Raw genomic sequence first — 25958 nt, 5'->3', positions numbered from 1 at the left:
CTGCCCATAATTCGTCCCGCACGAGCTCTTGTCGTAAGAGTCCCTCCCTCGTATCGAGGGCCCAGCGTGCAGCTTTCTTCCTTCTCCGTTCACAGTCTCCACCTGCGATTCCTCGCCATGTCAGCGCTCAAACGCAAGGCCGGTGCCTCTGCAGGCAATGACTCGAAAAAGACCAAAGCAGACGGCAATATTGCGTCCTTCTTTGCTGCAGCACCCAAGCCTGCCGCTGGCACTGTTTCCGCTTCAGCTTCAGCACCAGCCGCCAGGTTTGACAAGACCAAGTGGGTGGATTCTCTGAAGCCCGAGCAGAAAGAGCTCTTGCAGCTGGAAATCGATACCCTGGATGAAAGCTGGCTGGCACATTTGAAGGACGAGCTTGTTTCCAAGGAATTCCTAGACTTGAAGCGGTTCCTCGACAGGGAGATCACCTCTGGCCGCAAGGTCTTTCCCCCTAGAGATGATATCTACTCATGGTAAGTTTTCTATCCACCATTAGCAACCTCGGGCATGTCTAATGCTTCTGTTTCAGGTCTCGTCACACTCCCTTCAGCAATGTCAAAGTCGTCATCGTTGGCCAAGATCCCTACCACAACGATAACCAAGCTCACGGATTGGCATTCTCCGTTCGTCCTCCGACTCCCGCACCGCCCTCTCTCAAGAACATGTACATTGCTCTCAAGAAGGACTACCCCACATTCGAGCCACCGGCGAACCGCGGAGGTCTCCTCACTCCCTGGGCAGAACGTGGTGTCCTCATGTTGAACACCTGCCTCACAGTCCGAGCTCACGAGGCCAACTCTCACTCCAACAGAGGCTGGGAAAGGCTTACGCAAAAGGTCATCGATATCATTGCACAGAAGAGGACAAGGGGCGTGGTGTTCATGGCTTGGGGAACGCCAGCTGGCAAGCGAGTGCAAAAGATTGACCGTGTCAAGCATCTCGTGCTGCAGAGTGTCCACCCTAGCCCTCTCAGCGCATCCCGTGGTTTCTTCGACTGCAACCATTTCAAGAAGGCCAATGACTGGCTCGTATCGCGATACGGACCCGATGGAGAGGTTGACTGGGCTCTGGGACCTGGCACGTCTACCAAGGCCCCTATCAAAGAGTCTGATGCCAACGAGGCCAAGGTAGCTGAGAAGAAGGCTGAGGCCATTGAGAAGTCCAAGCCCGAGGCTGTCAAGAAAGTCGAGGAAAACAAAGAGAACGATGTCGAGTTCGACGAGGATGAGGAGGAGGCCTTGGAAGAGGCCCTCAGGTTAGCCGAGGAAGAAGAGAAAGAGAAGAAAAAGTAAGGATATGCGTGGTATGGCATGTTTTAGGTTTTTAATACTGGCGTGTACGTATTATGACGGCGTTCGACACTGTGTGTAGGATAAGGGACCTGGGTATGAAAGTACAAGGTACGAAACGATATGGGTATAGCTTTTTTAGTCAGAGTTCGCGAGAGGATCAGCGTTTATGCTATTCATGACGATAAACCTACCAAGTTCGGTAACCGTCTTGTAGCGATTACCTTATTACTTACCTGGGGAATCTACAGAGTATGTGCATGGATCATGGTATAACTAGTCTCAGCGAGCGAAAACAAAATAAAAAATATGAGTGTGAACACACGTGCTTCAAGGATATCATATGTGGCGCCTCAACAAAATCATTGTGGAAGAAATGTAAAATTGGTCATATGAATGTATTCGCATGGCAGGATTAAGTCAATTGAATGCCTGTCGAAGATCAAGAAGATTATGTTTACATCGATCGTTGAAAATGATAGCCCGAAGTAGATATAGGTAAAAAGAGTAATGTCGGAAAAGTTGGGCATGAATAAACATATAATAATTACAGGATCGGATGGCCCTTGAAAGGATACAATCAGTTTTCTTAACCTCACTCCTATTCTCCTGTAACTGTCAAGATTCGCACTGCCTTTTCTCTTGCTGCAACCTCTAGTGGTATCATATGTCAAGCAAAGGAAAAGAAAAAGAAGAAAAAAATGGGATATCAAACAACACAAGAGGAAATGGAGAAACAAATCAGCGTCGGCTGGTATTAGGCGAGTGCAGGGCTTGCGAAATGTGTCTCGTAGATGTGTCTCGTCGTCGCAAGGCGTCATACGGGACCAAGGATTCGGTCGCCAGTGAATCAATCGAGGCCATGCTATACCTCAAGAAAGACCTGGGTCATTTAGTAACGAGGACCTGGGGCCTGAGGTCCATTTGAGCCCTCCATATTGTTCGTCAACTCGGCTACACGAGCCTTGATACGGGCGACACGAGATTCAATGGCTGAAATATATGTTAGTCTTTCTGTGTCCATTCAATGATTTTGTGGTGACTTACTCTCTTCTCCGCTTGTATCATCGTCACCGTCTCCAGTCCTGTTGCTGTGACTGTAACCTGGTCGCAGTTGCTCATCAGGGCGTCCGGCAGCTCTCTCAGCAGCGTTCTTTCGGATCTGGGCCCATCGATCTTGAACACCCGGGCCTGCGCTGTGACTCAACTTCTCCTCAGCCTGAGATGGACCTCCAATCTGAGGAGAGTGACGAGGTGATCGTGGAATAGGGGGAGGTGTGGCATCGTTCTCGTCGTCAGAGTCAGGTGCAAAGGCCGGCTGGTCTTGGAGGGGACCCTGGTTGAAATGAGGGACTGAGTTGTGAGCGGGGGAATCCTTAGCACCAACGGGAATTTGTGACTGGTCCATGGTGGGTTCAACAATCTCAGGGTTCTTCTGGGGCGTATCAACGCGCTGGACAGGCTCCTCCATAGGTGTTACAAACTCAGCGGCGGGTGTAGGGGTGGGAAGGTCAGCCTCATCAGGCTGGGGCACAGGAACACGCTGGATAGGAGCCACCGGTTCAGGTGTGTCTGCCGGTGTAGGGGACTGCTGAGCAGGTTCTGGTGTCGCTTGGTTTTGGCGAAGGAAGGCGTGAACATTGGCAGCAGCATCATCAGGCACCTTGGAGCTTCTGTTCTTACGGAAGAGTTTACGGAAACCACGGTTGTCCTTATCTGCCTTTTGAAGTTTCTTCTTCTTCTTGTTCTCGGGGCTTGATGGAGTGGGCGAGACCATGTCTTCACGAGAAACGTCTTGGACAGGTTCATCGTCTTTAGGAGGCGGTACGGGGCTAAGAGGGCTGACAGGCCGTGTCGGTTCAGGTGCAGACTCCTGCACAGGCTCCGAGATGTGTTCACGGGCAGGCTCTTGGGCAGGGACTGGGACTGGCGCCTGTACAGGTTCTGGCACAGGTTGTTCTGGTCGGGCTTCAACGGGCTGCTCCGGCTGAGGCACTGGTTTCCTAACCATTTCGCTGGAAGCATGGGAGAAGGTAGGGGAAGTGATAGGCGACACCACGTCCTTAACGGGCACCTGAGGGGGCTGTTCCTGGTTAACATCGTCGATCATACTCCTGGAGGAAATTGGCGACATCATGTTTCCACGACCAGCATTATTGTTGGCCATGTAGAAGTCCTTAATCGTTCCTTTGTCGTATTTGGACACCCACTTCAATGCCGACGAAGCCTCGCCAATTATGGTGGGCTGAAGTGTCATAACACTGTTAGTCTTTTCCGCCATCAGCTCAGCATCTGTTCGGCCGCGGCGCTGGTACAATGGTTGAGAGGCCAATTTCCTTTCCTGTTGCTCTTGAGCACGTAGCTGAGCGGCCTTGGCTTGAATTCGTGCATGGGTGTCGGGGCCAATGCTAGCTTTGCTGGCGCCCTGGCCGACGTTGTCAACTGATTTGTTGGCTGTTGACTTTCGTCGGTTTAGTCCCTTTCCACGCTTAGTCCAGCTGAAGAATCCCTTCTTCTCTGCAATGTAGGCACCCTCCTGAGGCTCTGGTGCAGCACCGGCCACCATTTCCTCCATCACCAGCCAACGGCCAGTGCTGATCTTGGTTTCAATGACAGCGCATCGACCAAAAGCCGACTTGCGCTCCGCGGTCTCTTCAGGGGCAAGACTGGCCATCCAAACCCACCAGAACGAATCGTCGAGCGAGAGTGTTGCGATGCTTGCAAGCTCACCAGGCTCGAGAGAGTGGTCGTGCTCGAGTCGGGGTCGATGGGACTGCGAACTGTGTTGTCTTTGTGTTTCAAGGGGAGGCAGAACTTTGTCAGGGGGCAGAAGCAAGTTTTGCCTGGTACCCTGGTTCTCATCTACAAAACCCGAAGAAAGGAAATCAGCCCACGATGGTGTTGTCGGTCGGTCCAGTCCATTGCCTGAGGCGGGTGTTCTCCGCAGAGCTGGCGGCTGTCGCTTGTAGGCCAAGGCGCTATCGTCGTCATCGTCGTCCTCATCCAGGGTAGAAGAAAAGCCGATATCCTCAAATCTTGACCAGGATGCATCGCGTAAGCTCGTCGAGTGCTTGGAACTTGACGCCTGTGACTGATTGGCACCGGAAATGGCCTTAAGAACACGGCGACATTCGTCGGTCAAAGCCTGCACGGGGTCATCAAATTCGGAGAACTCTCGCAGTGCGCGGTCTTCGTCACGATATTGGAAGTGGTTGGCTCTTCGTAGGAGAGCAAAGGGGGTCGGGGATACAGTGTCGACGATCATGACAACCTTGTATGTCGTTGTCATCATAAGTGTGGGTCGCTGGGGAGGATACTCGGTTTCTTGGAGGAGCTTCTGGAGGGATCGAGGTAGCATAGTGATACCAGTGACGTTCTGTTCGGGCGAAAGCGATCTTAAGAAAGCGAAGAACATATGACTTGTCGCATCGGCAGCACTGGTTCTTGGTTAGCAATTGCCAGCATAGGTAACAACATTGGGACATATTTACCGAAGCCAGGCTTCGTATCCTCCCTCGAATCCTTTTTTGGTATCTTTTTGCTCAAATGTCCACCATGCAGCCATTCGCGAAAGCTTTCGACCACCAAGACCGTTGGACTTCCCGTGCGCTGCGACGGCCGCTAGGAGATCGAAGAAGTCGAAGATAATGCGTTGACGGGCACCGTTTTCGACGCTAATGGGGATGAAGGTCTTGAAGGAGTCTCGGGCCATGTTGGAGTCTGGAACAAGTCAGCGCACATCGAACTTGTGATTGCAGTTGTAAATGGACACATACCAAATTCTCCAACCTTGAAAAGTTCATATGCATCCCATCCAACAATACCTCCCTGGAGGCGACTCCAGCACCATTTTGCTACACCGGAAACCACCTATCTCGGAGTCAGTAGCTGCGAAAGCCTCCACATACAAGTTACTGACCATGGGCTCCGTCATGCGCAGCTCCTGGGACAATTGTTCCCCTCGCAAGCTGGCATGTGACTCGAAGAAATGTCGAATAAATGAGCGCACCGCACTAGGGTCGGAGGTCGGGCGGTATGGCAACAAGAGGAATGGGTGGTCGAGGCCTATAGTAGGACATGGTAATCAGCATACCGCGTACACGAGAATACAGACTGGACAGTGTATGTGATAAATGGCATACCTCGTGCTTTGAGCTCCTCTGTACAACATCGGATCAGCTCGTGAACCTCTTCAGGCTCAACGTATGTGCGTGTCCAAGCATCTGTCCATTGTGGTTTTGTTGGTTGTTGCTCAAGATCGTTTGCGCCTTTCTTCTTGGATTTGCCATCTTTGCCTTTGAGGCGAGAAAAAAGACCTGCCATAATGGGTGATGGCTAGAAAAAGAGTATTGGGAATCGAGAGTGTCAAAAGTTATCGTAGCGAAATACCATGTACGGTGTAGTAGGAAAGGCAACGTCGAGTCGATTCGGTATCTTAAATAGGGGGGCAGTAAAACGGTTTATAAGGTGACTGGGCAGGTGTCGTTTCAATAATTTCCCAACTGGGTCTGCAAACAACGAGATTTCCTTTTGTTGGAAATTGGCTGATTGAGAGAAGAAAGATCTAAAGTCCCTGTTTGAAAAAAGTCCATCAGCATAAGAATGATGACGCCGTTGTTTGTTGGAAATGCTACATGCAAGACAATGCGAGACGTGTAAGTCGGGAAGGTGGGCATCGGGCAGTTTTGATGCGCACCTGCGGCATGTGAGCCAGAGTTAGTTGGGCGATTGGACTCGGCCTATAGGCGTACACATGAAATTGGCACAGTCACTATCGGTCAGGTACCAGGAATGGAACTCTTTCCCCCTCAGTAGATATTGGGTTGGTGGTGAACTCTGGAAAGCTATCTCAAACTTACTATGTATCGAAATAAGACAGGTCAAAGAGCCTGAGAAGAGAAGAGGCGATAACAAAAGGGAGGGGTTCGAAAACTGGGGGGGTTCAAAAGAGACGAGATGAAAATACAATGTAGAAAAAAAAAGGTAGAATAGAATCATAGAAAGAGGAAAAAAGGTAGGTGAGTGGGAGAGTGAGTCTCCATATGAGAGAAGACAAGCAATGAGAGGGTGGCAGTGGGAATGGAGGACACGCTTTCAGGGGCGACGGGGATGCGCGACCAGGTTCATCGTTCGTCCAGTATTGGGTGCGGTACGTATCAGCTAAAATAAAATAAAAAAGAAGAAAAGCACTAACTAATGTGCACCTAAGATTGGGAATTGGGCTTCTTTCTAGCTGGGCCAGGCTGGGCCAGGCCTGGGGCGGAGTGATAATTACATTATGTGCCCAGACCAGAGCATGAAGCGACATGGGCCAAGAAGAGACGATTTAGGAGAGGGGGATGTGCGTAGCAGGTGAGATAAGATAGGTAGTAGTAGACAAAGTAACAATGGATGAGACATGTGTAGATTTCCTCAGTAGATCATGTTCGCTTGGCTCGTTATCTAAGTCAAGTCTTCGACTCCAACGCCTGTGTTGTCACACGGCAATGCTGTACGACACGACACACAAGCGTCTGTACTCTGTTTGTACTCTGTAACTGTGCTTGCCAGCCATGCATGAGGCTGAGAATCATGATGCGCAACTCCACACAAGTCACAGGTGCACAGATGAGCGAGCAAACCTAGACTACCTAGTCAAAGGGTCCCCCAAGCAGAAATGATGAGAGTCACAGAAAGAAACACACCAGAGATGACCATTGGATCAGCTGGCACTAGCAGACGGGATGATGCCGTGCACCAGGGTCATGGCTTTATTAGACAAGTGGAGCTTAACGTTCCTTAAAGTTCTCGTTTTTAATTACATTTCAGCAGACGGGCTGGCCGTGTGATTAATTATTGGATGGCCTCACAGGTACCGACAACGAGTGATGCTGCTCTCAATTTGTTCTGCAGAGTTGATCAATGGCTTGCAGGACTCTCAGATACGAGTTGCATTCATACCCAGTAGTTATGCAGACAATAATTAGACGACAATCTCTGAGCAAGGTTAAGTTTACGGAAATGAGATTCAACCCAGTGGAGGTGAACTAAGCTTCATCCACCAGGACCCAACTCGGGACGACAAACAGGGGTAATTACCGCCAAAGCCCCTCCAAGTGCATCATCTTGGCGCCGTGGTTGGACGCCAAATTATGATGGGTGTTTTAGCTCACCATTATGATCTCAAGTCCTCAAGACATCGGCCCCAATACTGCACACTACAGTTTGAACATCCACTCAGTCATCGGATGGGCTTAACGCCAATGTTTCGCAATTTATGTGCCTAGATCTACAGCACCGTAATCAAGACACCAAAGCTTGTCAAAAGCAAAACGCTAAAGCCACAGTCGTCCAGTAGGTCGATCCCCTGTCAATATCATATTTTCTATTGAGCAGCCTACAGCCTACCAACAACATGCTCCACGTCACGAGCGGCGAATCCTATCCATCCAGCCTTTCATACCCCCGCCTTCAGCCGATTGAGTTGCTTTTTTTGCGCTTCAACTCGTGGTTGAGCTGATCATGTTCATCTGGGCTACCTCATGTCTCCCAGGAACCTTCCGCTTAAACTACACACGCAGACACGCAAGATCCTAAATGACCAACATGAAACTATCTGGGCCCTGAACTGTCCAAATGTAGTTACTCGTCCTGCTCATCCGCGTTGGCTACTGCACTGCTGTCCAATCGCTGTATCCTGTACCGATAGCTCGGGCGTCTTGGGTGTGAGTTGGCATGGACAGCGCATCTTTATCCCACCCTCTCGCAGCAAAGTCCTTGTCTGTCTAAAGCCTCATATGAGTGGTCGTCGTCAATCGAATCTTGCTCAGATATTCCCAGATCAACCTGATGAGTTGGCATTGGGCTTCAGTTCGAGGTCAATGACGCAAGATGGCGAGGCGAACTGGTAAGATATATACTGACGTTAGTATTAGACAGAGTTGTCAAGGCGAGGCTATAATGCGATTGACTATTCGCTGTCTTGTACTAAATGTAGACTAAAGCGTACGTAAGATCAATCGGGTATTGTGACGATCTTCTAGAACTTCCGAGAAAACGAGGCATGTCGTCTCAGTTATATATCCATACCCTGGTTGATTCAAGTCCCTTTTAACTAATGGGTACACTGCAAAGCATGAGTCTGTGCAGGGGCTGTTTCCGCTACCCGGGATCCTTAACAAGTCGCCTTGTGGTCGACCCTTTAGAGTCCATGTCTCGGGATCTTATCTACCGAATTCCACATCATGATCTTCAGGATACGTGGCGGAGTGCTGGAATTGACTATATCGACGACTACGATCCGAAGCATAGCTAAAAGCTAGAAATGGTTGTTATTAGAAGGACGACCATCCTATTCAGCTGGATACAGCTATGTAGTAAGCCTTCTCAATGCAAGCAAAAAACTTTGTTGGTACAACTTTGCTCTATATGAGACGGCCATCAGTATCATGTTGCTTTCGTTGCTTTAATAGCTTGCATGTGACTATCAGACACATCTAACTAAGACGTACGTCTGGCTGTTCTTAGTGATGATTATGCCATATCTCTTCAACTAGAGATTGAATAGTATAAACTTAAAACTCGCATAACCACCAGTCTTGGATCAATCTACACAGAACCTACCTGCATAGGTACTAGGTAAGTAGCCGTGGTCGATACACAATATCATTGATTTGGACCCTTACAGGTACAACGGCTAGGCGCATACAGCACTCACTGTTGGATGTTGTATTGGCCCCTGTCGGTGCCTGACTAGATATTGCTGACTCAGCCAGGTGGGCTTATGACCGCCTTCCCCTCTTGGGTTAGTCGAAGAGACCCAGATAGCATTACCTCATTCGAGCTTCAACTCAACTGGACAGCTGGTAACTCTACCACTGCTGATTCGCATCTACATACTACTCTGTAGTATAGCCATGCTCTACATCAAAATTGAATTCTTAGGCACATAGCAGCTGCCAAAGATGCGACAATCATTACTTTGGGCACTCTGTTAGTTCACCACCTTGCATCTCTGTGGTACACGCAACATCTGGCAACTTGGCTTACTGACTTCGTTATTAGTGCTCTGGCAGGCGACCCCGGGGACCAGTACAAACGTTAAACATTATCACGAAACATATAATGATCAAGATATCCAAGAAGCTGGACAGAATCAACACATTGCTTCCCCCAAGAGTGATGTGGTTGTAGACCAAAGCCAACCTACTGGCCCGCAGCATGGTACGATTGCACTCACGACTGACGGAAGCGCAAAGACACTGATAATCTATAGGGGCGGAGTTGGTTGATGCTGCGAAAATAGAGCTTTCCAAAGCTCCCCAACCTTTACATCAACGAAAGCGAAGGCCATCGGGTCTCGTAGGAACTGTCTTGCGTTACATTTTAAAGGCCATTCCATCAAGCCCTGCAACGGCTCCATCACAATCGCAAGATACCACCGTTGACGGCGCCCTATCCAGAGCAGTTGAACTTCTCGAACAAGCTGCGCAACAAAACAACTCCGATGCCCTCTACCTTCTTGCCGAGATAAATTTCTTTGGCAACTACAGCCATCCAAGAAACCTCGAGGTGGCCTTCAACAACTACCACCAACTTGCCAGCGCTTATGGAAATACGACGGCCCAGTACATGCTCGGAGTTTATTACTCTACAGGACTTGGCAACGTGGTAGACCGCGACCAAGCCAAAGCGCTCCTTTACTACACCTTCGCTGCTATTCGTGGCGATGCTCGTGCAGAAATGGCAGCAGGATTTAGACATCATGCTGGCATTGGAACAACTAAAAACTGCGAAACAGCAGTGAAATACTACAAGAGTGTTGCAGACAAAGCCATTACTTGGTATCGGTCGGGACCTCCTGGTGGTCGATCTTGGGTTCACCAGTCATGGCGAATCTCCGATAACGACGGAGGCATTTATGGCGAAGGTGCAAGCGCATCTAGCTCTGGCATGAACGCCTACAAACCTAGCCCTGGATCTGATGCCAATGCTGCTATAGATGATGTGATCGAATATTTGGATCTGATGTCGCAAAAGGGCGACTCCAAAGCTTCATATAATCTAGGCCGCATATACTATGACGGCCAGCGTGGCTTGGAACGAGACGTCGACCTTGCCCGCAAATACTTTATCCTGGTAGCATCTCGCTACTGGAGGAAGGATGGACGTCTCCATGAGAACCCCAAAGCCGGCATCGAAAAGATTGCAGGGAAGGCCGCTGGATATCTTGGCCGCATGTTTTTAAGGGGAGATGGCGTTGTCCAGAACTTTGAAAAGGCAAAACTTTGGTTTGATCGCGGCGTTGATCATAACGATGCCCAGTCTCAACATGGTCTTGGTCTGATGATGCTTCACGGCCACGGCATGAAGGAGAATGTGAAGAAAGCTATGGATTTGTTCAAGTCTTCTGCTGATCAGGATTACGCTCCGGCCTTGGTACAGATGGGGCAGCTTTACCTCGACCAAGGCGGCCAAGAGGACGTTAGGATTGCCAACAACTACTTTGAACTTGCTGGACGACACGGCAATATTGAGGCACACTACTACGTTGCAGAGATGATCCATCATGGTGTTGGAAGAGAAAAGCTCTGTGGTGCTTCCTTGACGTATTATAAGAGTGTTGCCGAGAAGGCAGAGCCCCTGGTGTCCTCGTGGGGTGATGCCAATGATGCCTTTGAAGCCGGCGATTACGAACTTGCATTCCTCGAGTACCTTCTGGCCGCCGAGCAAGGCTACGAAAAGGCGCAGACTAATGTGGCCTACATGTTGGACTCGGTTCAAAACAAAATCTCGTTGTCGTCGCTGGTTGGAAAGCCTCGAGAGAAAAGTAAACTCCTCCAAAACCCCACTCTGGCTCTCGTATACTGGACTCGATCATCAAGACAGTCCAACGTTGATGCCTTGGTCAAGATGGGCGACTATTACTACCATGGTATTGGTACCGAAGAGGATATTTCAAAGGCTGTCCAGTGTTACACCGGAGCGTCCGATTACTCGCAAAGTGCACAGGCACTATTCAACCTTGGATGGATGCACGAGAATGGCATCGGGTTGGTTCAAGATTTCCATCTGGCCAAGAGATACTACGATCATGCTTTGGAAGTGAACGAGGAAGCATACTTACCAGTAACTCTAAGTCTGTTGAAGCTTCGTCTCAGAAGTGCTTGGAACACATTGACACATGGACCCATCCACTCCATCCAGGACGAGCCCAGTAAGTCACCCACATCATGTGCATATTGCTCATATACTGACAACATATGCAGAACCCAAGAAGGACAGGTCATTTTCGGAATGGGTCGCAAACTTCTTGCAGAGCGAGGGCCAGGTATTTGACGAGGAATATTACAATGGCGGTGACTTGTACGACGGTGCTATTGGGGACGGACAAGACACGGAAGATGATGGTGTTGTGGAGAGCATTCTGATTATAGGAATCACTTTTTCACTTGTGTTCCTTCTGTGGTGGCGACAGCGGCTTCAACAGGCCCATCAACAAGCAGAAGATGCTCGAAGAAGAGAACAGGGGCTTCCTCCCAACCCACGACCAGATGCACCAGGTGCCGAGTTCGGATGGGGGGCTGCTGGAGGAATAGTTTTGTAAATATCGAACCTAGTGGGTATTTGTTTATCTCGTTGATAGCATCGGAGCGAAGGCGTCCTTGGATTGATTATAGACGAATGGCTGCAGCGTAAGTACATTGGTCATCTGCTTTGTCCCTGTGTATTTAGTAGTCTTGTGTCGAAATGCAGTGTCCCTGTCGTGCGCAAATCACAAAGTGAAGTCTGTTTTAGAGGGAGAGCCTCGTTTCATTCCCTCCCATAATCTTTTGTTTATCCTTACCGACCAGGAAGCTTTATATGGCGGTTTATCCTCGTCCGCCAAATAAGGGCCAATGCTGCCATGTAGCAGACATGTAGATATGTTGCTGTGGAAGCTGTTGGTAGCAGAAACGTTAACCTCTTAAGCCTTAGTGTATAAAAATAAATAGCCTAAAGAGAATAGTTCAAATAGCATGAAGTGACCTACTAATATCATCTCTTGTGCTTCCAAGGACCAATTTTTCTGATACCCTAAGGCTCACCTTACAGTTCATACACCATTTACTAAGAAACTTTCTTCTTTCAAAAGCCAGATAATTCCTACTAGAAAATTGATATAAATATTTTTTAAAAATACGATTATATCAATGAAGTTAGAACTATCTTTAATTGCAGGACCATACATAATACAGATCTTGTCGTATAGCGGGACTTAGGCTTAAAGTTGTAGTGGGTTGCTTCTATAACTGGATGGTTGGTAGATACGGGCTGGCCTATCAACTGCCCGCCCGTATAATAGAAACTATCAATAGGTGACTACCTTTGGAGGTACTAAGGATTTGTATTAATTGAGACGTTGGATTTATTCTTTCTGTACGAGGAACGATAATTAAATTGTAAAGTTGAGCAGTAATCCCGTTTTAAATTTTCTAGCAATGTCAAGGCTGAATAGGTCAGTCTCCCGCAACGGCCTATAATGACGTTGCACTGAATGTAGGATGTACCTATGTATCTGAACGAATTCCTCAGATACTATCCGCATGGCATGAACTCTATTATATGCTTACCCATCCCACGTTCCAATTCTCCATTCTACCTACAGCATAATCAGAAAATAGTTAATTGCAAAGAGAAAATCTAGAAGTAAGCTGTGGCGTCTCTTTTCTCAAGACCCTTCTCCCAACAGAGTAAAGATACACTCGTAACAGACAAAGAGGGTGGTCTGCCTGTCGACTCAGTGGCTTGTCTTAGGCTCGTAGCCGCTGGACGTGACACAACCCTGCCACTCCTGGCGTGTGAAACGAGGGTAACGTAACCTGCCGCAGAGATCGTCGCGCAGCATAAAGGCAATCGCCCCCTCCCTCGTCTTTGTGTACTTGGTTTATGCGCTTGCGTGAAGGGGAAACCGAAAGGGACGGGAATGCTATTTATATGTAACGGCTCTTGCATCTGATCTGAACAAAGACCATTTTCCCGTTGAAATTCTTATCACACCTACCTAGTACCTATCCTATTACACTTTCCTTCAGCTCACCTCTTTTTCTGACATATACTTTCTTCTCCGCTGGGGGCCATTCCTTCTCGCTGACGCTGATATTCACCATCCATCCCTGCATTCGAGAAGTTGTTTACGCACCTCAGGATACCTTGGCAACTCCACTAAGCAACCCAAATTCACCTACACTTCGTACTCAGGCCATCCATCCTTACAATAACAACAACATTGGCTCTTGATTTTCGAGATCACGATACCGTCGTCGCCAATATGGCAGCCTTCGTGAAACATGCGCTGACGCGCAGAGACGAAAATGAGGACAGTTACCAGTGGGATTCTACAAACAGCGACGACAACGATGTCTATTGGTGGTATAGTAGGGTGAGGATTGATCACGCATCCCACGGAAACCTCGGGACTAACTGGATCATAGGAAGGATACATCGTCAAATGGACTATCCTCGCCGTCTTAGTTCTCCTATTCACACTCTGGATTGTTGGAGGATACTGGCATGCGAAGAAGAGGATTCAAAAGGGTTTGCGACCGTTGGCATATCACCGAGTTAGTTCCATATGCTTTGCGCCGTTCTCTCACCGGCCGACTTTCTAACAACCTTGCTAGTGTTTTGTTAGTAGGAGCATGATGGCACAGGTTGATCCCCGATACGCCTATCCACCGAACACATACTACTACGCTCCACCAAATGGTTATCAAGGCCAGCCTGGCGGATATCCCATGCACAACATGCCTCCTCCGCCAGTCTACGACCCGTCGCGGCCGCCCATGTACGATGAAGCCCCCAACGGCGCCAAGATTGATCCGTCGCAAGGGCAGCAGAGACGTGAGGATGGACCTGCAGACTATTATGCGCCTCCTGCTGGGCCTCCGCCTCCGCGATGAACAAAGTCAATAGTGTCGGATTGGAAAGGACTGAGTAGGTAGTCAAAGGAACATGCATGCATGGGAGGTCAATTACTGGATTCAATCACTTATATGGCAGTTGTTGAGCGACTGGTGGAAAAGAAAACATCAAATTGAAACTCTTATCGAGGTAAGTTATCTTAGCATAGAAATACAAGACATTGCATGAGTCTGGCATTCGCTCAAGTGTGCCAATTCTGCTTGCTAAATCGACAATGACCAAACTCCAATCGCCTTGGGTATATACTTATGTTCTGTTGTATCCGTTCGCTATTCGTCTAGTCCAAATCCATTGCATCTGGATCGTCTGTGCATGTCACCGTATCGTTACTCACGGTATTGTATTGTATCACTGGGGCCTCTGCCTTTTCTCCCTCTCTTTCTAAACGTTGCTGCTCCCTCGTACGTTGCCTCGATTCGATAATGGCCTTGCGCACACTATCCTTATCCTCGGGAACCGTTAACGACTTGGGATCGCTATAGAGAACGACCTGCATTCCAGCCAGCTCACCATCGCTGTTGGCTAACACGGATGGGGGGATGCGATTTGCGCGTAAGTGCTTTTCGATGTCGGGGAGGAAGACAAGTTTGCCAGGATCGTCGGTTTCACTATCGGAAGAGAGTTCGTCGTCGATGTTGTAAATGTATACTTTGTGTTTCGAATCATCTAATTGCATTGTTTCGTCGGGGATTGGTAGATCCATGGGGACATTCGGAGTATGAGACACAGTTGTAGGAACAGGAGGTACTGAAGCTGTCGGTTCCTCGACGGGGACATATAGCTTGTTACCGCCCTTCTCTGTAAGTGCGACATGTATTAGTAGTTGGTCTAGAGAATGGCCATTATTAGAATTGAAAATACTTACCAAGGTTAAGCAGACTCAAACGTTTGGAAAGTCGTTCATTATCCTGAGTATCCGCCTTTCTTTTTCGCCGTAATCGTTTCGACTTATCGACGCTATCGGCAACCGTCGCAACAGCCGGGACAGAGGATGAGGGGGATTGTAGCATGATTGCGACCCAGTATAGTGGTTAATTCCACAGTTCTAAGTCTGGAAAGGTGAACTTTTAATCCTTCAACACCTGTTAAACGTCGAATCAACGGCTCGAGAGGGACGCAGGCGACACGGTCACGCGTAGTCAGAATGAACTTTGTCAGAATTGACTTTGTGTAACGTGTTCCTTTTCGTTGGAGATTGATAGGTATAGGGACAGGCTCAAGACGTTGTGCTTCGTTGCGATTCCATGCGATGTGGGCGTGTATCAATCGTGGGAGTCCAGTCAGCTTGATTGCTACTAGGGGCGGGAACTGGAGATTCAGTGGTTGCGATAGCGGCTACGGGTGTTGGAGTCGGCGCTGTCTGCCCCGAAGCGTGAGGTCCAGTTGCTTTAGCAGGCTGAGTACGGGGAAGGGCGAGCGCGGGCCTTATGTATCCGTGCCGGCCTTGACTCATTCTTGTAGAACTTTCTACTACTCTCGCCCGCCTCCGCCTCCGCCTACGGTTGCGTCTACGCCACTCCAACTCCAATTCAACCCCCAGCAACATCAACTTCTCCTCCACAATCTTCAACCAGAAACCCCCACCACCACTACAATTCCTCCTCTACGACCGGCAACGATTACTGCCCCGGCGCGGAATTTCCTCAGGACTGCGACTAACAAGAGGTTTCCTTTTTTCGTCCTACGTCGGTCTTATTCCAGCGCGACCATGGCTGAGTCGGAGCTCAAGTGGCCCGCTGCTCGGGTGCGAAAGACCTTTTTCGAGTACTTTGAACAGAGGGGCCACACGATAGGTATGCGAACAATGCGATAGTGCGGGCACCACGGTCTGCCACATCGAGAGAAGCCGGAATTGTGTTGAATCTCTTGTCGAGACTCTGAATAACACTGAAATCTGCTTTAAATTTCCTCTTATCTGACTCACAACTTGCTAACGAGACTTCTCTTTGTAGTCCCATCTTCATCAGTCGTCCCTCACAATGACCCCACCCTGCTCTTCACCAACGCTGGCATGAACCAGTTCAAGCCCATCTTCCTCGGCACCGTTGGCAAGACCGATCCCATGGCTAGTCTCAAGGCAGCTGTCGATTCACAAAAATGTATACGAGCAGGCGGCAAGCACAATGATCTTGACGATGTTGGCAAGGATAGCTATCACCACACATTCTTCGAGATGTTGGGTAACTGGTCTTTCGGCGACTACTTCAAGAAGGAGGCCATTTCATATTCTTGGGAGCTCCTCACCAAGGTCTACGGTCTGGACCCTTCCCGTCTTTATGTCACATACTTCGAGGGTGATGAGAAGTTGAAACTGGAGCCTGATCTGGAGGCCAAGGAGCTCTGGATCTCGGTTGGTGTCCCCGAGGACCACATCCTTCCTGGAAACATGAAGGATAACTTCTGGGAAATGGGTGACCAAGGCCCTTGCGGTCCTTGCAGTGAGATCCACTACGACAAGGTTGGTGGTCGAAACGCTTCAAGCCTCGTTAACATGGATGACCCCATGGTTGTCGAGGTTTGGAACAACGTTTTCATGCAATATGACCGCCAAAAGGATGGCAGCCTCAAGTCTCTTCCCGCCAAGCACATCGACACTGGTATGGGTTACGAGCGACTCGTTTCCGCTCTTCAGGATACTGTCTCCAACTACGCTACCGATTGCTTCACTCCTCTTTTCCAGAAGATTCAGGAGGTCACCGGTGCCCGACCCTACACTGACAAGTACGGCAAAGATGATGCTGATGGCATTGACACTGCCTACCGTGTAGTCGCTGATCACATTCGAACCCTGTCTTTCTCCATCGCTGACGGTGCTGTTCCCAACAACGATGGCCGAGGTTACGTTATTCGACGTGTGTTGAGACGAGGTGTTCGATATGCCCGAAAGTACTTCAACGCCGATATCGGTGCTTTCTTCTCTAAGATCCTGCCTGCTCTCGTTGACCAGATGGGAGAGCAATTCCCTGAGCTCGTCAAGAAGCAGCAAGATATTAAGGAAATCCTTGACGAGGAGGAAGTTGCCTTTGCCAAGACTCTGGATCGTGGTGAGGCTCAATTTGAGAAATACGCTGCTGAGGCCACCAAGAACGGCGCCAAGAAGCTCCAGGGTGATGTTGTTTGGCGACTTTACGACACTTTTGGTTTCCCTGTTGATCTTACTCGCCTGATGGCCGAGGAGCGCAACCTCGAGATTGATGACGAGGAGGTCAAGGCCGCCCAAGACAAGGCCCGTGAGGCCAGCAAGGCAGTCAAGGAGTCGGTTCAGACTTTTGCCAAGCTCAATGTTCACCAAATCTCTGAGCTTGAGAAGGACCTTAAGGTTGAGCGAACCAACGACGACGCCAAGTTTCTTCTGGGTGACAGCAATGCGCAAGTTCAGCTTATTTACGACGGCACATCCTTCCTTAAATCAACCAAGGACGTCCCTGAGAAGACTGCTCTCGGTCTCCTGATCGACAAGACCAACTTCTACGCCGAATCAGGTGGTCAGGTCGCTGATACTGGACGCATTGTAATTGATGATGTCGCCGAGTTCAAGGTGCTTGATGTCCAGAACTATGGTGGATACGTCCTCCACAACGGATACATCGAGTACGGTACCTTGTCTTCTGGAGACAAGGTCATCTGCGAGTACGACGAGCTGCGCCGATCGCCCATTCGCAACAACCACAGTGGAACTCACATCCTCAACCACTCCCTGCGAGAGGTTCTCGGCGATGAAGTCAACCAGAAGGGTTCTCTGGTCGATAGCGACAAGCTCCGTTTCGATTTCTCTCACAAGACTGGTGTCAAGATTGAGGAGCTGAAGAAGATCGAGGAGATGTCCAACGAGTACATTCGTCGCGGCCAGAAGATCTACTCCAAGGAGGTCGACTTGGAGAAGGCTCGCCAGATTGAAGGATGCCGTGCTGTCTTTGGCGAGACCTACCCTGACCCTGTCCGTGTTGTCTCTATTGGCAAGGATATCGATGAGATGCTCGCTGATCCCAAGAAGCCTGAGTGGCGCCAGTACAGTGTTGAGTTCTGTGGTGGTACTCATGTCGAGCAGACTGGTTTGATTAAGGATCTTATCCTTATTGAAGAGAGTGGTATTGCCAAGGGTATCCGTCGTATCATCGCCTATACTGGCGAGGCTGCGCACCAAGTTCAGCGTGAAGCTGATGAGTTCTCCAAGAAGATCGATGCTCTCGACCAGCTGCCTTTGGGCCCCGAGAAGGAGGCCCAGATGAAGGCCGTCAGTGTGGAGCTGAGCCAGTTGACCATCTCAACCTTGACAAAGGACGACTTCAACAAGCGCTACCAGAAGATCAACGCGGCTGTCACCGCCGAGCAGAAGAAGCGCCAGAAGGCTGAGTCCAAGACTGCGCTTGACACTGTCAAGAAGCACTTTGATACCAACAAGGATGCCAAGTGGTTTGTTGGTCGTCTGCCCGTTGGCGCCACCTCCAAGGCTCTGATGGAAGTGGTCAAGCACTACCAGGGTAAGGATAAGGAGAAGACTGTCTATGTCTTTGGTGGCAGCAAGGAGGAGGGTGCCGTTGCTCACGGTGTCTATGTCGGAACTGTAAGTCTTCCTGAACATGATACCTGAATATTTGACTAACTGTTTCCTAGCATCTTGCGTCCCAAGGTGTGACTGCCGAACAATGGGCTGCTTCTGTGTCCGAAGTCATTGGTGGCCGCTCCGGTGGTAAGGAGCCTACACGACAAGGCCAAGGTACCAAGCCTGAGAACCTCGACGAGGGTGTTGAGACCGCGACCAAGTGGCTCGATGAGAAGCTGAAGCTGTAAAATAAAGAATAAGAAACGTGTTTTTAATCTACTCAATGGGACATATGAGTATGTCAGCCACTCTCTCAGGGGCGAAGCTGCTGATACCCTTTTTCAATCACACAGGAGTAATTATAGGTGGGTGTCGGGTCAGACAAAACGGAATGATATAGAGCGGTTTTGTTGGGCATAGCTATTTGCCATTGCCATGAGAAAGGACAGTCCGTCTGAAAGAAACTGCCATTGAGAGTCACGAATGTTTTCCATGTGAGGGTATATGCTGTATTTTTATACAGATAAAATATCTGGGACGTATGTTTGACGTCTTTTTTCTTTTGTACATGAATAATTTTACACGGTTACGAGAACACTGGCATTGCGGTAGTTGGATATCAAGGGATTCTCTCCGCTTCGAGTCTCTGTATCCTCGACGTATGCCCACTTACGCATGAAATCGCCATGCGACATAACACGGGTAAGCTTGCCCGTGATGGCACGGTAGATGGCTTCCGTGGTTTGGAAGTCTGTAGGGAACAGGATATCAAAATAGCCTTGGTGAACCTAAGGATTGTTAACATCCGAATCTAGTAGCTTGCGGGGAGAGGACTTACTAAAGGTGTTGTGACGGGCACCATCCTTCTGTGGTACCTTGTCTGAACAACAGGCGCATTCATTCCCTTGACAGCTTGAGGTAGCCAGTCAAAGTCAGACGTCACAAGACGGTGGCCTGGGAAGTACTTTTCGAGAACGTCGAAAAACTGCATAAGCCGAGTGGGGATGAACTCGGGATCGGAAAGGTTGGCGGCAAAGGGCATCTTGCTGGAGATGTAGCGCAGAACCGCATTGCTGGGGTACGGCTTGGGATAGTTTCCTGCCGTTGCGGCGTGACGAACTCGGAAGTATCGTGCTGCGAGAGGATCTAGCTCATGGGAGTAGAATTCGTAAAAGTCACCATCGCCGTCGATCAGCACGTGGCCCTGCAGGGGTTGCTCGGTGGTGATGTCGTAGCGAATACCGTCGTGGGAGAAGTTGTCAAAGACTTCCATAGCGAGGAAGAAGCACGGCGAGGGGACGTACTGATCCCAGTCGAAAATGGACCGGTTAATAATCTCGACCTTGTCTGCGTGGCCCCGAGAGGCAGCCGTAGCCAAAAGATGCCTGTTCTGGAGCGCGGCGAGGGTAGATGAGATCTCGATGATGTTGAATTTGGTACGAGCATACACCTGGGGGTCGACTTCACGGATGTAATCGAGGATGTTGAGCATGAGGGTTCCGCGACCGGCACCCATCTCGTAGATTAGAAGATCGTGGTAAGGGTATGTGGTGAGGCGGTAGTTGGAGACGAGGTAGCGGGCGATGGCTTCGCCGTAGTAAGGACGGAATAGCTCGGTGGGGGTATGCCACAGCTGGCGTGTTGGGTTCTCGCCCTCGCGGTCGTCGAGAATGTCCTCAAATTCGGTGTATCGACGACCCAGTTCGGATTGGAACTCGATCTCGTCGCGCATCGAGTTGAAGTCAAAGGGCTCGCCAGGACTAAAGATGACGGCCTGTTTGGAGAAGTAGCCGTAAGAGGGGTTATAAAGACTGTCTACAGCTATGGTTAGTATCTATCCTGGTGCCGAAAGAAAGCTCTTGGGTAAGAGAAGCTTGCCGTCAATAAAGTCTCTTAGCAGCATCTTGACCTTGCGCGGCCGTTCTGTTCGTTCTTTGAGCTCCGCCGCAGAGATGTAAGGGTACTCTGCGAACTCTGCAGATCGATCCTGCGGCAAGATCTTGGTCCTTTGCTGCCATCGACTCTCGTTCGCCTTCATTCCACGATCACTAGAGGGCCGTCCCGCAACGTAGAAGCGTCGCTGGCTGTGGCCAACGATGGCGGTGGTTCGGAGGCCATTGCGGAGGCGGGGAAGGTTCCTGATGCCCTTGCAGCCCGGAGGTCGATGGTGAAAGAGCTGTCGAAAAAGTTGGGCCACGATTGGGGAATCCATGTTGATTTCTTCCTTAGTATATCGTAAACATGATTGTTATCTTTGGTGATTCGATTTTGGTGATTGAGATGGTTTACATTGGATGAGGTGGGTCTTTGATTTATCGGGTGTTCCTCGGGTTGAGCAAGAAAGCGTTGATAAATCACCAGTGATTGATGTGGACATTTTGATGTCTGTAAGTGGCCGCTTGAAGCATAAGAGACGAAATTAGTAGGTCGGCTTGTGCCACTCAGAGTAGGCTCCATAGACTACTTATTTTTATACATTAGTCTAGGACTCAGGAGGGCAATCTTATTTCGGTAGTAAATAGTCAAGCACTTTAATATTAAATTCTATTTTACTTGGAAGAAGAGTTGGCATTCTCTATCTTCTTGCTTTATTTAACCAGTGCTTCCAAAGCCGCCGGCACCTCGAACACTCTCCTCAAGCTCCTGGACCTCAACAACCTCGGGTGTGTAGATGCGCTCGAGGATGAGTTGGGCAATGCGGTCGCCCTCCTTGATCTGAAAGTCGGAGTCGTTGTGGTTGAAGAGAAGGACCTTGACCTGGCCACGGTAATCGGCATCAATGACACCAGCACCTGTGTCGATGAAGTGCTTGGAGGCGAGACCTGATCGGGGAGCGATACGACCATCTGTAGTGCAACCATCCTGTTAGACCGCCTTTCTCTTTTTTGTTTTGTTTAGGATTAGAACTGCAATTTCGCTACTTACAGGTTCCAGCAGGAACAGCCATGCTGATATCAGTATCGACCAAAGCCTTCCCGCGAGCTGGGATGGTTGTGTCGTGAGCAGAGTAGATGTCGTAGCCAGCAGCGAATTCGCTGCCGCGAGTAGGAAGACGGCCCTTCTCGGAGAGCTTCTTGATCTGGAGTGTTGGGGGAGCTTCCATTGTGGTGGTCTTGACTCGTTTGGCGGGGGGTGACGAAATGGTAGAGTTATCAGGAGCGACAGTTTCAGAAGTCATTGTTAAGAATTAAGAAGAGAATGGAGGAAGAGGAATTGCATAGAGATTACAGAGAGGTAGGTATTAATATAGAGCTCCACATTAAAGTCAATGTTGTCTTTAAAGTTGTACGAACCACTAAGACCGCTCTAGGTACCTGTACCAGGTAGCTGTTGATAACTGCCCCACATGGCATGACGCACACACCAGGGTTCAAATTCGACCTGTTCATCATAGTTGGCTTTCAGCTACAACCAAGACAAATCTTCAAAGTTTCACGTTCAACCTATTACTACCAATGATGCAGGTTCTCTAATTCTTCAGCAGAACCCCAATTAATTTTGGAATTGGGTAAAATTTCAAACTTCGCCCTTTGAAAAATGGCGCTCAGCGACCATCCCAAAGCTTACGGCTCTGCTGCCGTCGCCTTTGCTTTCACAACCGGTATCCTCGTCACTCTGGGCTTCAAGGACTTTTATCCAGATCTTGAGCGCAGGTTCCAGCGCAAGAGGCGCGCAAATACCGGCGGCGGGAGAAGATCTAGTGTCTTCTGGGGTGACCCCGTGGAACTCGAGGACCATGAATCTCTACCTTCGTCGCCAACTTTCTACGATGGCGCACGAAATGGCTTGGCTGATGGGATAGAAGCCACCATCGGAAACACTCCTCTTATCAAAGTACAATCTTTATCTGAAGCTACAGGGCGGACTATCATGGCAAAGGCTGAGTTCCTTAACGGTGCTGGAAACTCCCCCAAGGATCGTGTGGCGCTTAACATGATTCGTGAGGCAGAAGCTCAAGGTCTTCTCACACCACACAAGGGCGATACTATCTATGAAGGAACAGTTGGAAGTACAGGTATCTCTCTGGCAACTCTTGCGCGCGCCATGGGCTACAGGGCTCATATCTGCATGCCCAGCGACATGGCTCTTGAGAAATCCGACCTACTACTTCATCTCGGCGCAACGGTCGAGCGAGTTACGCCTGCGCCTATTACCAGTCCCGATCACTTCGTCAACCTTGCGCGACGAAGGGCGGAGGAACACGCTAGCAAGGCCAACGATGGCAGCAAGGGATTCTTTGCGAATCAGTTCGAGTCCGAAGCTAACTGGAAAGCGCACTTCAACACCACGGGCCCTGAGATTTGGGGACAGACGAACGGTGAACTGGATGCTTTTGTGGCGGGTGCAGGCACAGGAGGAACAGTATCAGGCGTCGCAAAGTATCTCAAAGAAGAAAAGGAAAAGTCAGATATCAAAGTGGTCCTCGCCGATCCTCAGGGCAGCGGTCTCTACAACAAGGTTCGCCATGGTGTCATGTACTCGTCGACAGAGCGCGAAGGCACTCGTCGCAGACAGCAGGTTGACACCATGGTCGAGGGTATTGGCATTACACGCTTAACTGAGAACTTTGAAGCAGGCCGTGAACTCATTGACGATGCTGTGCGGGTGACAGATGAGCAAGCCTGTCGTATGGCTCGCTGGCTAGTTGAGCACGACGGTATCTTTGTTGGCAGCAGCAGTTCCGTCAACTGTGTCGCCGCCGTCGAAACAGCTATGAGACTGCCCAAGGGAAGCCGTGTCGTGACAATTCTTTGCGACTCTGGAACAAGGCATCTCAGCAAGTTCTGGAAGCATATCAAGGAAATGGGAATTGAAGGCGAGGAGGAGGCGACTGATCTGTTTACCGAGCTAGGCATACCCGGCCACAAGGCATGATCGACGAGAAAGAAAAGAAGAATGAACGAACTATCCTCAGGGTATCAGAAAATTGGCCGCTGAGAACATAAGAGAGACGAAATTATTAGCTACTAAAACTATAGCCCTTAGACTATTTATACCCTGATACTTAGGAGGCCTTGAGGTTCTATAAGAATTATCCAGTCTACTACTATACATTTATGTTGACCACTAAATCAGTATCGGTTTTTATGCAACCCGCCTGGTTGAATATGTCCAGGCTACCTAGGTATAAGTTGTAATAACCCCTATATATCAATGAGAATGTAGTAATAAATAAGAATCGATGTATTTTTTTTACCGTTTTTATAATGGGTCAAGATGAATAGAGTGCTTGGTCGAGACAATCATTCCTTCCTTGATATCATCCCCAGGACAACTCCCATGATATGAAGTTATGATGACGATGGAGATAGCTCGGGCTTGCTTATCATGGCCATGACGGCGCGGACGTCATCCGAAGGCCGTTTTCCCTATTATGTAAGCTCTCCAGTACGTGGCAGAAAAGTTAGCCTCCTAAGTCTTAGGCCATATAAATAAGTAGTCAAAGAAGCATAGTCTAAGTGACCTAAGCTGCCCTAATCATTTTGTCTCTTATGCTCCTAGCTGTCAATTTTTCTGCCCTCTGCGTCGCAGGTTAAATTTCGGCAGAATTAGTAGGTAAACACGCAGCTCACGTGCCCCCCAGAAAGCCACCCTCATTGAACCCTCTTTCTTCTAAGTTAGGTACCGATTCTTTGTCTTTTGTTACTATTTTTTTTCTTTCTCCCCCGCGACTGCGCAGAATAAACAAAATCGCAAAAATGCCCATGACGGAACGTGAACTCGGCCAGCGCGTTAAGGCGCTGACTAAATGCGTTGCTGCGAATGAGCCTCCAGAGAACGCCATCAAGCTGCTCGAGACACTAAAGAAGGATGCGTCTCCTACCGAAGAGATGCTAAGGGTACGTCAAATACAGGGAAGAGACAGAGAATGCATGGTATACAGGCGCTCTGAGTATATAGACATTGCCAGCTTTGCGCAAAATGCATGATCGCATTGTGCGCATTGGCTTTCAATCGCGACGTTGATACCGATTTTGTTCTCTCGATTCGATCCGAAATGTCTACTAATACTGTGATTTCGCACTTACAGGCAACAAGAGCTGGTGTCTTTGTCGGCAAACTTCGTTCAAATCCGAACAAGGAGATCGCACGCGCGGCCGCCGAACTTGTGAGCAAGTGGAAGAAGCTTGTCGAGCAAGAGAAGAGCTCGAAACTCCAAAAGTCAAAAGTGGGCTCAGGGTCGCCAGCCCCAGCTCCCGCATCGGCTCCCGCATCGTCTCCCGCGCCTCCTCCTTCGTCCTCTGGAAACTCCGGAGCTAAGTACAAGGGCGACATTGAGAAGCGCAAGTACGAAACCGACAACGTCAACGTCAAGCGAACCGACTCGGCTGTCCGAAACTCATGCATCGGTCTTATCTACAACGGCCTAGCGTACCGATCAACGGCATCCGAGAACGAGGTCGTCAACAAAGCCATCACTGTCGAAAATGCCGCCTTTGTTAAGTTCAAGGGCGAGACAGCCGACTACAAGAAGAAGATCCGATCGCTTTTCACCAACCTCAAGAACAAGTCCAATAAGGAACTCGGAAAGAGCGTCTTGTCTGGGGAGATCTCTCCGGAAAAGTTTGTCGTCATGTCCGACGACGAGCTCAAGAGCGAGGAGCAACGTAAGAAGGAACTTGAGCTTGAGAAGGAGAACATGAAGATGGCCCAGGTGCCCCAGGAACAGAAGAGTATCAGTGAGAGTCTGGAATGCGGCAAATGCAAGAAGAAGCAGGTCAGCTATACACAAGCGCAAACCCGAGCTGCTGATGAACCGATGACTACTTTCTGCGAGTGCATGGCTTGCGGAAACCGATGGAAGTTCTCTTAAAGAGATGGGGGACAGGTAGCAGAAAAGTTGACCTCCCAAGGGTTCCACAAGAAACGATCGTCCTAGAATAACAATACTACCCTCCTAATACCTAATATTAAGCGTTTGAATATACCCAGAAAGCTCTCACATCAACTCAGGTTTCCCAACACGTACGTGATGCAGCTACTACCTAGAAGATTCTGCCTTCAAATCCAATATGCCTCCGTAAGATTCTTTCAATTGTATCAACAATTTTATCAACTAAGGTTATTATAGACTTAGATCACTCTTAGTGTTTATGTTGCTTAAGAGTGGCCTAATAATTCCGCCCGGATTGCTTCAAGTCCCTATTTTTTGCTATCCGCCGGTAAATGTTCCTCTAATAATC

The 25958-nt window shown here is 49.3% G+C and overlaps 11 protein-coding genes across 11 annotated transcripts in view; 6 read left to right on the top strand and 5 right to left on the bottom strand.

Moving 5' to 3' along the window:
* Positions 1-117: 117 nt before the first annotated feature.
* FGSG_00911 (uracil-DNA glycosylase) lies at positions 118-1447 on the top strand (the record flags this gene model as incomplete). The annotated part of the gene is made up of 2 exons (XM_011318344.1): positions 118-473; positions 530-1447. 2 exons carry the CDS (start codon positions 118-120, stop codon positions 1290-1292), a joined length of 1119 nt encoding a protein of 372 aa, XP_011316646.1. The 3' UTR covers positions 1293-1447.
* A 734-nt stretch (positions 1448-2181) lies between these two features.
* FGSG_00910 (uncharacterized protein) lies at positions 2182-5612 on the bottom strand (the record flags this gene model as incomplete). The annotated part of the gene is made up of 6 exons (XM_011318343.1): positions 2182-2282; positions 2337-4726; positions 4781-5009; positions 5066-5159; positions 5209-5354; positions 5432-5612. 6 exons carry the CDS (start codon positions 5610-5612, stop codon positions 2182-2184), a joined length of 3141 nt encoding a protein of 1046 aa, XP_011316645.1.
* A 2547-nt stretch (positions 5613-8159) lies between these two features.
* FGSG_00909 (uncharacterized protein) lies at positions 8160-11874 on the top strand (the record flags this gene model as incomplete). Its single annotated transcript, XM_011318342.1, has 7 exons — positions 8160-8192; positions 8266-8277; positions 8759-8775; positions 9044-9072; positions 9333-9491; positions 9544-11484; positions 11537-11874. 7 exons carry the CDS (start codon positions 8160-8162, stop codon positions 11872-11874), a joined length of 2529 nt encoding a protein of 842 aa, XP_011316644.1.
* A 1704-nt stretch (positions 11875-13578) lies between these two features.
* FGSG_00908 (uncharacterized protein) lies at positions 13579-14209 on the top strand (the record flags this gene model as incomplete). Its single annotated transcript, XM_011318341.1, has 3 exons — positions 13579-13689; positions 13742-13870; positions 13931-14209. 3 exons carry the CDS (start codon positions 13579-13581, stop codon positions 14207-14209), a joined length of 519 nt encoding a protein of 172 aa, XP_011316643.1.
* A 299-nt stretch (positions 14210-14508) lies between these two features.
* On the bottom strand, positions 14509-15241 carry FGSG_00907 (uncharacterized protein; the record flags this gene model as incomplete). Its single annotated transcript, XM_011318340.1, has 2 exons — positions 14509-15059; positions 15097-15241. 2 exons carry the CDS (start codon positions 15239-15241, stop codon positions 14509-14511), a joined length of 696 nt encoding a protein of 231 aa, XP_011316642.1.
* A 698-nt stretch (positions 15242-15939) lies between these two features.
* On the top strand, positions 15940-19249 carry FGSG_00906 (alanyl-tRNA synthetase; the record flags this gene model as incomplete). The annotated part of the gene is made up of 3 exons (XM_011318339.1): positions 15940-16024; positions 16184-18795; positions 18846-19249. 3 exons carry the CDS (start codon positions 15940-15942, stop codon positions 19020-19022), a joined length of 2874 nt encoding a protein of 957 aa, XP_011316641.1. The 3' UTR covers positions 19023-19249.
* Positions 19250-19352: 103 nt separating this feature from the next.
* Positions 19353-20986, bottom strand: FGSG_00905 (uncharacterized protein; the record flags this gene model as incomplete). Its single annotated transcript, XM_011318338.1, has 3 exons — positions 19353-19562; positions 19613-20548; positions 20684-20986. 3 exons carry the CDS (start codon positions 20984-20986, stop codon positions 19353-19355), a joined length of 1449 nt encoding a protein of 482 aa, XP_011316640.1.
* Positions 20987-21310: 324 nt separating this feature from the next.
* Positions 21311-21952, bottom strand: FGSG_00904 (deoxyuridine 5'-triphosphate nucleotidohydrolase; the record flags this gene model as incomplete). Its single annotated transcript, XM_011318337.1, has 2 exons — positions 21311-21620; positions 21700-21952. The coding sequence occupies 2 exons, from the start codon at positions 21950-21952 to the stop codon at positions 21367-21369; spliced, it is 507 nt and encodes a 168-aa protein (XP_011316639.1). The 3' UTR covers positions 21311-21366.
* A 359-nt stretch (positions 21953-22311) lies between these two features.
* FGSG_00903 (cysteine synthase 2) lies at positions 22312-23649 on the top strand (the record flags this gene model as incomplete). The annotated part of the gene is made up of 1 exon (XM_011318336.1): positions 22312-23649. One exon carries the CDS (start codon positions 22312-22314, stop codon positions 23647-23649), a length of 1338 nt encoding a protein of 445 aa, XP_011316638.1.
* An 824-nt stretch (positions 23650-24473) lies between these two features.
* On the top strand, positions 24474-25667 carry FGSG_00902 (uncharacterized protein; the record flags this gene model as incomplete). Its single annotated transcript, XM_011318335.1, has 2 exons — positions 24474-24614; positions 24806-25667. The coding sequence occupies 2 exons, from the start codon at positions 24474-24476 to the stop codon at positions 25586-25588; spliced, it is 924 nt and encodes a 307-aa protein (XP_011316637.1). The 3' UTR covers positions 25589-25667.
* An 89-nt stretch (positions 25668-25756) lies between these two features.
* Positions 25757-25958, bottom strand: part of FGSG_11856 (DNA-repair protein rad13) — a gene marked incomplete at both ends in the record, with an annotated part of 3965 nt that continues 3763 nt past the window's right edge. Inside the window, one exon of the mRNA XM_011318334.1 lies at positions 25757-25803. Within this exon, the coding sequence (XP_011316636.1) occupies positions 25757-25803 (47 nt within the window). The remainder of the gene's footprint in view (positions 25804-25958) is intronic.

This window comes from Fusarium graminearum, chromosome 1, assembly GCF_000240135.3.
Source record: "Fusarium graminearum PH-1 chromosome 1, whole genome shotgun sequence".
In the NCBI taxonomy this organism is placed as follows: Eukaryota; Fungi; Ascomycota; class Sordariomycetes; order Hypocreales; family Nectriaceae; genus Fusarium; species Fusarium graminearum.
The sequence above is the reverse complement of the archived record's forward strand: the minus strand, read 5'-3'. Positions and strand labels throughout refer to the sequence as shown.